Below are 9,463 nucleotides of genomic sequence, written 5' to 3' on the forward strand. Positions count from 1 at the left end.
CCCATCTCCCTTTCACCTATGAGATCACTCTTCCCCATCCCCCTTCCTTCTATGGATTTCTCTTCCCCATCCCTAATGCCATCCTCCTTTGTCCAGTGCAATCACTCTTCCCCATCGTCCTTCTTCCTGTTGGATTTTTCTTACCCATTACCCTTCTACTATCTGATCTCTCTTCACCGCAACAGTTCCTGCTGTGGGATTTCTCTTCCCCATCCCCCTTCCTCCTGTGGGATCTCTCTTCCCCGTCCTCCTTCCTCGTGGGATCTCTCTTCCCCATCCCCCTTCCTCTTGTGGGATCTCTCTTCCCCATTCCCCTTCCTCCTGTGGGATCTCTCTTCCCATCCCCCTTCCTCCTATGGGATCTCTCTTCCCCACCCCCCTTTTTCCTGTAGGATCTCTCTTCCCCATCCCCCTTCCTCCTGTGGGATCTCTCTTCCCCATCCCCCTTCCTCCTGTGGGATCTCTCTTTCCCATCCCCCTTCCTCCTGTGGGATTTCTCTTCCCCATCCCCCTTCCTCCTCTGTAGATTTCTCTTCCCCATCCCCCTTCTTCCTCTGGGATCTCTCTTCCCTATCCCCCTTCCTCCTGTGGGATCTCTCTTCCCCATCCCCCTTCCTCCTATGGGATCTCTCTTCCCCATCCCCCTTTTTCCTGTAGGATCTCTCTTCCCCATCCCCCTTTTTCCTGTGGGATCTCTCTTCTCCATCCCCCTTTTTCCTGTGGGATCTCTCTTCTCCATCCCCCTTTTTCCTGTGGGATCTCTCTTCTCCATCCCCCTTTTTCCTGTGGGATCTCTCTTCCCCATCCCCCTTCCTCCTGTGGGATCTCTCTTCCCCATCCCCCTTCCTCCTGTGGGATCTCTCTTCCCCATCCCCCTTCCTCCTGTGGGATCGCTCTTCCCCATCCCCCTTCCTCCTGTGGGATCGCTCTTCCCCATCCCCCTTCCTGTGGGATCTCTCTTCCCCATCCCCCTTCCTCTTGTGGGATCTCTCTTCCCCATCCCCCTTCCTCCTGTGGGATCTCTCTCTTCCCCATCCACCTTCCTCCTTCAGGTTCTGCCTTTCCATTCTTTTCCTCAGCTGGTGTCATTTGCCACTGGCATTTCCCCATTCACAAATCTTCCTCACTGTGGAGGACTCTTTCTCCCATCCTTCATCCCTGCCCCTCCCCACCCTTTCATGTCAGGAACACTTTTCTAACCATCGGGGAATGAAACAGAATATGTGGAGTTAACAGGGTCACACCGACAGACGAAATTACTGACATTTGGCGAATACCCTGTTGCTGGGCAGTGAGGGACATTGACAGTGATGGGAACTCCAATCAGTGATTTACTGAAGGGTTTAATGTTTCCTGAAATATACGAGTGAGAGAAATTCCCCCAGACCCACGGTTTGAATCACTTTATTCTACAATTTGTCTGTTTGTGTTTAGCCTTGGGGAGAATAAACTGGGAGATTCAGGAGTGAAACTGGTGTCTGCGGCTCTGAGGAACCCGGAGTGTAAAATCCAGAAACTGTGGTAAGTACCAGACTGTGGGAGATTGTGTTTACAGTCACTGGGTGTCTGACACTGAACATTAATATGATTTGTAATTGTGTTACTGATAAACACTGGGGATTTGTGCCATCTCCTGTCTCTCTGTGTCCTTCACCCTCACTCTCTCTCATCTCCAGGCTGATCAATGTTGATCTCACAGATTCTGGTGCCGAGGATCTCGTCTCCGCTCTCAGTACAAACCCATCACTGACGGGGCTGAACCTGAGTCATAACTCACTCACAGACCGATCTGTCCCCGCTCTCCGCCGCCTCATACTGACCCTCCCGAGTCTGAAATGGATCTGGTGAGTGTTTGTGTTAATAGAACCATAGAACCATAGAATACTACAGCACAGTACAGGCCCTTCAGCCGTTCATGTTGTGCTGACCCATAAAAAAAAAGTACTAAACCCTCACTACCCCATAACCCTCCATTTTTCTTTCATCCATGTGCCTGCTGTCCAAGAGGCTCTTAAATACCCCTAATGTTTTAGCCTCCTCCACCACCATCCCTGGCAAGTCATTCCAGGCACTCGCAGCCCTCTGTGTAAAAACAAAAAACAAAAACGAAAACAAAAAAAAAACACACAAAAACAAAAAAAACTTACCCTTGATGTCTCCCCTAAACTTCCCTCCCTTAATTTTGTACATATGCCCTCTGGTGTTTGCTATTGGTGCCCTGGGAACAGGTACTGACTATCCACCCTATCTATGCCTCTCATAATCTTGTACACCTCTATCAAGTCCCCTCTCATTCTTCTATGCTCCAAAGAGAAAAGTCCCAGCTCTGCTAACCTTGCTTCATATGACTTGTTCTCAAATCCAGGCAACATTCTGGTAAATCTCCTCTGCACCCTCTCTATAGCTTCCACATCCTTCCTATAATGAGGTGACCAGAATTGAACACAATTGCGGTCTCACCAGAGATTTGTTGAGTTGCAACATGACCTCTCTACTCTTAAACTCAATTCCCCCTGTTAATTAAGCCTAGCATCCCATCGGCCTTCTTAACTACCCTGTAAACCTTGACAGCGACCTTGAGGGATGTGTGGATTTGAACCCCAAGGTCCCTTTATTCATCCACACTCTTAAGTAACTGACTATTTTTCCTGTACTCAGTCTTCTGGTTTGTCCTTCCAAAATGCATCACCTCACACTTGTCCATATTTAACTCCATCTGCCATTTTTCTGCCCAACTCTGCAGCCTGTCTATATCTTGTAACCTTCGGCCACCTATAGCTCCATCCACAACTCCTCCAATCTTCATGTCATCTGCAAACTTACCTATACTTCCACCTCTACATCCAGGTCATTTATAAAAATCACAAATAGCAGGGGTCCCAGGACTGATCCCTGCAGCACTCCACTGGTCACCAACCTCCAGGCAGAATACTTTCCTTCCAGAACTACCCTCTGCTTTCTTCCTTTAAGCCATTTTTTTTTTATCCAAACAGCCAAGGTTCCACTTATCCCATGCCTCATGACTTTGTGGATGAGTCTCTCATGAGGTAACTTGTCAAATTCTTTGCTAAAGTCCATGTAGACCACATCCACTGCCCTACCCTCATCAATTTCTTTTGTTACCTCTTCAAACAACTCAATCAGGCTCGTGAGGCATGATCTTCCCTTCACAAAGCCATGTTGACTATCCATGAGTAGACTGTACTTCTCCAAATGCTCATAGATCCTATCCTTAAGAACCCTTTCCAGCAGTTTGCATGTCACCGACGTAAGACTCACCAGTCTATAGTTCCCAGGTTCCTCCCTATTAACTTTTTTAAACAAGGGAGCTACATTTGCCATTCTCCAGTCCTCCGGCTTCCCCCTGCAGCCAAAGAGTATTCAAAGATCATAGCTAATGCTCCTGCGATCTCTTCTCTCAATTCCCACAACAACCTGGGGTGTATCATATCCAGCCCTGGAGATTTATCAATCTTAATGTTTTGAAGAAGATCCAGCACTACTTCTTCCCTAATCTCCACATTGTCCATCACACAGGCCCACTCTACTTCAACCTCATACTGATCAAGATCCTTTCCACTTGTGAATACTGAAGCAAAGTATTCATTTAGGACCTCCCCAACCTCCTCCAGGCACATGTTGCCCTCTTTATCCTTTAGCAGTCCCACCTTCATTCTCGTCCTCCTCCTATTCTTCACATACACATAGAACACCTTGTGGTTCTCCTTAATCCTACATGCCAAGGCCTTCTCATGCCCCCTTTGAGCTCTCCTAAGTCCTTTCTTTAGCTCCTTCCTGGCTACCCTATATTTCTCATAAGCCTCTCCTACTTCCTGCTTCTTATATCTAACATATGCTTCCTTTTTCCTCTTGACAAGTTGCCTCACATGTTTCATCAGCCACGGTTCCCTTTTCCTACCATTTTTTCCTTGCCTCAGTGGGACAAACTTATCCTGAACCCAGCTCAAGTAGTCCCTAAAGTTCTCCCACATTTCTTCTGTGCTTTCCCCTTTGAACATCTGTTTCCAATTTACTCCCGCTGATTCCTGCCTCATCCCTTCAAAGTTGGCCCTTCCCCAGTTAAGCACTTTACCATTTTGTCTGATTTTATCCTTTTCTATAGCTATGCTGAAGCTAACGGAGTTGTGGTCACTCTCACCCAAATGCTCCCCAAGAGATCTATCACCTGACCAGGTTCATTACCCAGAACTAGATCCAGTATAGCTTCTCCTCTCATTGGCCGGTCCAGATACTGTGTCAGGAATCCTCCTTGAACACACCTGAAAAATTCAGCCCCATCTATCCCCCTTGCACTCAGGAGGTGCCAGTCAATATGAAGGAAGTTGAAATCACCCATAACTACTACCCTGTATTTCCTGCACCATTCTGAAATCTGCCTGCTTATCTGCTCCTCAGTATCCCAAGGGCTATTTGGGGGCCTATAGACTACACCCAGCAGTGATTGATCCCTTCCTATTTCTGACTTACACCCAGATTTACTCCGTGGACACTCGTTCTGCAGCATCCTCCCTTTCTAAAGCCGTGAAACTATCCTTGACCAGCAATTCCACTCCCCACCCCCCTTTTATACCTCCCATCCTATTCCTTTTAAAACACCTGAACCCCGGGACCTGCATCATCCAATCCTGCCCTTCCTCCAACCAAGTTTTAGTAACGGCCACAACATCATAGTTCCACGTACTAATCCATGCTCTAAGTTCATCCTCCTTGTTCCTAATACTCCTAGCATTGAAATAGATACATTTCAACCCCTTTAACTGGCTACAATTATGTTCTGTCCCCTGCCTGTCCTTCCTCATCAACTCAGAACTCTTAGCATAATGCCCTTGTCCTTCTACCTTAATCCTTGCACTCACATTGTGATTCCCACCCCCCTGCCAAACTAGTTTAAACCCTCCCCAACAGCTCTATCCAACCTGCCCTCCAGAATATTGGTCCCCCGGGATTCAAGTGCAACCCGTCCTTTTTGTACAGGTCACACCCGCCCCAAAATAAGTCTCAATGATCCAGAAACCTGAATCCCTGACCCCTGCTCCAATCCCTCAGCCACGCATTTATCCTCCACCTCATTCTACTCCTATTCTCACTGTTGTGTGGCAGAGGCAGTAATGCCAAGATTACTACTGTTGAAGTCCTGCTTTTCAACTTCCTTCCGAAATCCCTGTAGTCTCCTTTCAGGACCTCTTCCCTTTTCCTACCTATGTCATTGGTACCAATATGTACCACGACCTCTGGCTGTTCTCCCTCCCACCGCAGGATATCTTGGACGTGATCAGAAAAATCCCGGACCCTGGCACCTGGGAGGCAAACCACCATCCGCATTTCTTTCCTGCGTCCACAGAATTGCCTGTCAGAACCCCTGACTTTAGAGTACCCAATCACTACTGCCTTCCTCTTCCTTTCCCTATCCTTCTGAGCCACAGGGCCGGACTCTGTGCCAGAGGCACGGCCACTGCCACTTCCCCCAGGTAGGCTGTTCCCCACCCGCCCAACAGTACTCAAACAGGAGTACTTATTGTCAAGGGGTACAGCCACAGGGATACTCTCTTGTACATGACTCTTCCCCTTCCCTCTCCTGACTATGACCCATTTCTCTGTCCCCTGTGGCCCCAGAGTGACCACCTGTCTGTAACTCCTCTCTATCACCTCCTCCCTCTCCCTGACCAGACGAAGGTCATCGAGCTGCAGCACCAGTTCCCTAACACGGTCCCTTAGGAGATGCATCTCGCTGCACCGGGTGCAGATGTGGCCGTCTGTGTCGCCGGGAGACTCCAGGACCTCCCACATCTGACACCGACCACAGAAAACTGGCCTCACACACATATTACCTCCTTTTGCAATCAACAACTGCCTCACCTCTTCCTGTTACCACCAAAGCTCGTGGAGCCAAAGCCCTTTTGCTCTGCTGCCTCTCACTCAGCTGCCCGCTGGATATGGCTGCCTTCTTTTTAAACTGTTCACGCTCAGCTGGCTGACGTCACACGCCTGCGCAGTCTGGCCTCTCTCTTCCCTCGAGAACTCAAAATGTCTTCCCACTGGAAATCCTTAGGTGCTCTCCGGCTGCCTTCTTGTTCCGAATCCGAATGTTCAGTGTGATAAAATATCAGCGGATCCGCGGGTTTTCTGGTGATATTTGTCTGTGAGTGTTGTTGAAACATTAACCGTGGTCCCCTGTTACTGACACTGTTGTGTAATCTGTTTATTTCATCTTTATTCTTCCATCTGTTTCAGTCTGCAGTACAATCGGTTCAGTAGGACCAGGAGGGAGGAACTGCAATCTCTGCAGGAACGCAGACCTGGACTGACAGTGACTGTGAGCAGCTGAATGTGGGAACATCCCTGCCTGCGGGATGGCGACATTTTCACCGATTTCTTGCCCTCCCCTTTAATGGCTGTGCACTAGGTTTAATTCCCAACTGTTCTAACAGGAACCAGCTCCAGACTCACGCTCTGTGACACTGGAAACGGCCCCGCAGTGACGTATTTCCACCTGTTGTCCAGCGGTACTGCTTCTGCTGCATGTGCAGGTTCGAGACACCCCTCCCCCACACATGAGACCCGGGGGAATTTTTTTTCTTCTTTAACATAATATTTCATTTCAAGAGACAAATAATTAAGAAGAATAAACATACACAAGATAAAATATGACTAATCTTATCAAACCTCTGCATCATCATCCTAATACAATGGGAACAAGGTTTTCAGTAAGATAACATAATGTAATATACAATGGTGTAACATAGAGTAGGGACTGCATCATACATATGGTACACATAGCAGTAATTGATCAGATGTTAGAAAATATAGCTGACACTTATTACTGTAACTTACACCTGTAAGTTCTGACTAGGTTCTGGATTTGATGACAGACATAATTTTAAACATTTTATTCATTCTCTGATCCTATATCACCTGCTTCTGAATATTTAATTCCATGTCATACCAACAGAGCCACACCACTGCCTATATGCATTTCTGCCTGTCCTTTCAATAGAGGATATCCTTTGATGTTAAGCAGGAGGAGCTGCGAAAAGGGAATGGCATTTTATTTAAAAAATGACTGTCTGCTTCCAATATCACTCCCGGCAACCTGTGTGTATAAACTAAAATTTGCCCCAAGCCTTTCCATTAATTTTTCTCTTTTTCATCTTAAATATAAGTATGTGGCATTTATAAGCTGAGAATTTTTAGAATTTTTTTTCATTTTTTTTTTGAACACAAACAAAAACAGAAACACTAAACATATGCTAACAAAACCAGGGAATCACACATAAGCAGCAACAAATTTATAACTATTAACTTTAAATATTCAAATAAACAAGGAAATCTAGTCTAAATGCTGTTGGACAGAAGGAACTATATCTAAAAGGAGTCACAAAACTGAAACATTTACAGAGATAACCCAAAACGTTGACAGATTTGTACAGTCTTTACAGCTTTCTGTTTCTGGGAAGTTTTCAGAGTATTAACATATAGTTTGAAGACAAAACATATAGTTTGACACAAAAAATATAAATGAAGGTTTCTTACTGCTGTGTTTGCATTTATGGATATAAAATTTGCTGTAAGTTAACAAATGATTTATAATAAAGAGATGATCCCGATGAGATTTGGTATTATTAGTAAACACAAATAAGACATTTTCAAAACAAAAAGTAAAATCCACATTAATATATTGATCTATTAATTGACAAACATCAACCCAAAATGTTTTACCATATTTGCAATCTCAAAACAGATGAAATAAATCCTCTGGATATAAACTACAAAAAGAACAGTTAGATAGATAGATAGATACTTTATTCATCCCCATGGGGAAATTCAACTTTTTTTCCAATGTCCCATACACTTGTTGTAGCAAAACTATTTACATACAATACTTAACTCAGTAAAAAATATGATATGCATCTAAATCACTATCTCAAAAAGCATTAATAATAGCTTTTAAAAAGTTCTTAAGTCCTGGCGGTAGAATTGTAAAGCCTAATGGCATTGGGGAGTATTGACCTCTTCATCCTGTCTGAGGAGCATTGCATCGATAGTAACCTGTCGCTGAAACTGCTTCTCTGTCTCTGGATGGTGCTATGTAGAGGATGTTCAGAGTTATCCATAATTGACCGTAGCCTACTCAGCGCCCTTCGCTCAGCTACCGATGTTAAACTCTCCAGTACTTTGCCCACGACAGAGCCCGCCTTCCTTACCAGCTTATTAAGACGTGAGGCGTCCCTCTTCTTAATGCTTCCTCCCCAACACGCCACCACAAAGAAGAGGGCGCTCTCCACAACTGACCTATAGAACATCTTCAGCATCTCACTACAGACATTGAATGACGCCAACCTTCTTAGGAAGTACAGTCGACTCTGTGCCTTCCTGCACAAGGCATCTGTGTTGGCAGTCCAGTCTAGCTTCTCATCTAACTGTACTCCCAGATACTTGTAGGTCTTAACCTGCTCCACACATTCTCCATTAATGATCACTGGCTCCATATGAGGCCTAGATCTCCTAAAGTCCACCACCATCTCCTTGGTCTTGGTGATATTGAGACGCAGGTAGTTTGAGTTGCACCATATCACAAAATCCTGTATCAGTTTCCTATACTCCTCCTTAGTTAGTTTCAATATCAGAATTAACCCAAGTCAAATAAATATTGGTTGGATAATATCTATGTAGAAATTTAAATGAAATTTCTTTAATTTTATTCCTCAATAAAAATTTATTAAACAAGTCCCAAACACTCCGCCACCTCAGATTCCCCAAGCGATTATTCCAAAAACTAACAGCCGCAGGAATAGAAGTAATGTCTTTTTGAAACAAACTTCGAGTACCTATATTATTTTTTTAAAGACGGAAGAAAACAAATCTTTCCTACAGCTGTACCGGATGGATCCAAGCTGGGTAATTCAACTACCAAATATGATGTATTTCTAAACAACATAATTACATCAGAGGGAATTGTATCCATAACAACAGCAGATTCTTTTGGAGTCACTGGAAATTCAAAGGTGGATAAAAACTCAGTATAACTCAATAGACTTCCGCTTGAATTAAATAACTGTTTAGCTAACAAAATATTATTATCAAACTAATCTTTATCAAACAAAGATTCATTCTTATAAGTTATGTTGTGGTTATTCCAGGTATGTGGAGAAGAATTGTGTTTGTAAGTCAAAGACCAAGATAAAAGCATCTGTTTTTTTATGAAACTGAGATAAACGGAGAGGAGCATAATTTTATTTTGTAACTACATAAAAGAAAAAAATTCAATTCACCAACCCGGGAAAAGACAAAAGAAGGAATACAATTCCATACGGAAGTAGGATTACATAAAAATTGTGTAACCCAATTAATTTTAAAAGTATTATTAAGACTGTCAAAATTAAGCAAATTTAGACCCCCCATTGCCGTAACTATTCATGACAGCAGATTCCTTTATATAATTAAC

At 44.3% G+C, this 9,463-nt stretch overlaps 1 protein-coding gene across 2 annotated transcripts in view; it reads left to right on the forward strand.

Annotated features, from left to right (window-relative positions):
* Positions 1 to 7,625, forward strand: part of LOC140721545 (NACHT, LRR and PYD domains-containing protein 3-like) — a 44,637-nt gene extending 37,012 nt beyond the window's left edge. For both annotated transcript variants that reach the window (XM_073036369.1, XM_073036370.1), the window contains exons 9-11: positions 1,435 to 1,521; positions 1,677 to 1,844; positions 6,253 to 7,625. In XM_073036369.1, the coding sequence (XP_072892470.1) occupies positions 1,435 to 1,521; positions 1,677 to 1,844; positions 6,253 to 6,346 (349 nt within the window). In that variant the 3' untranslated portion in view covers positions 6,347 to 7,625. The remainder of the gene's footprint in view (positions 1 to 1,434; positions 1,522 to 1,676; positions 1,845 to 6,252) is intronic.
* The last annotated feature ends 1,838 nt before the right edge of the window (positions 7,626 to 9,463 follow it).

The sequence above is a fragment of the Hemitrygon akajei genome, unplaced genomic scaffold (genome assembly GCF_048418815.1).
Source record: "Hemitrygon akajei unplaced genomic scaffold, sHemAka1.3 Scf000057, whole genome shotgun sequence".
In the NCBI taxonomy this organism is placed as follows: domain Eukaryota; kingdom Metazoa; phylum Chordata; class Chondrichthyes; order Myliobatiformes; family Dasyatidae; genus Hemitrygon; species Hemitrygon akajei.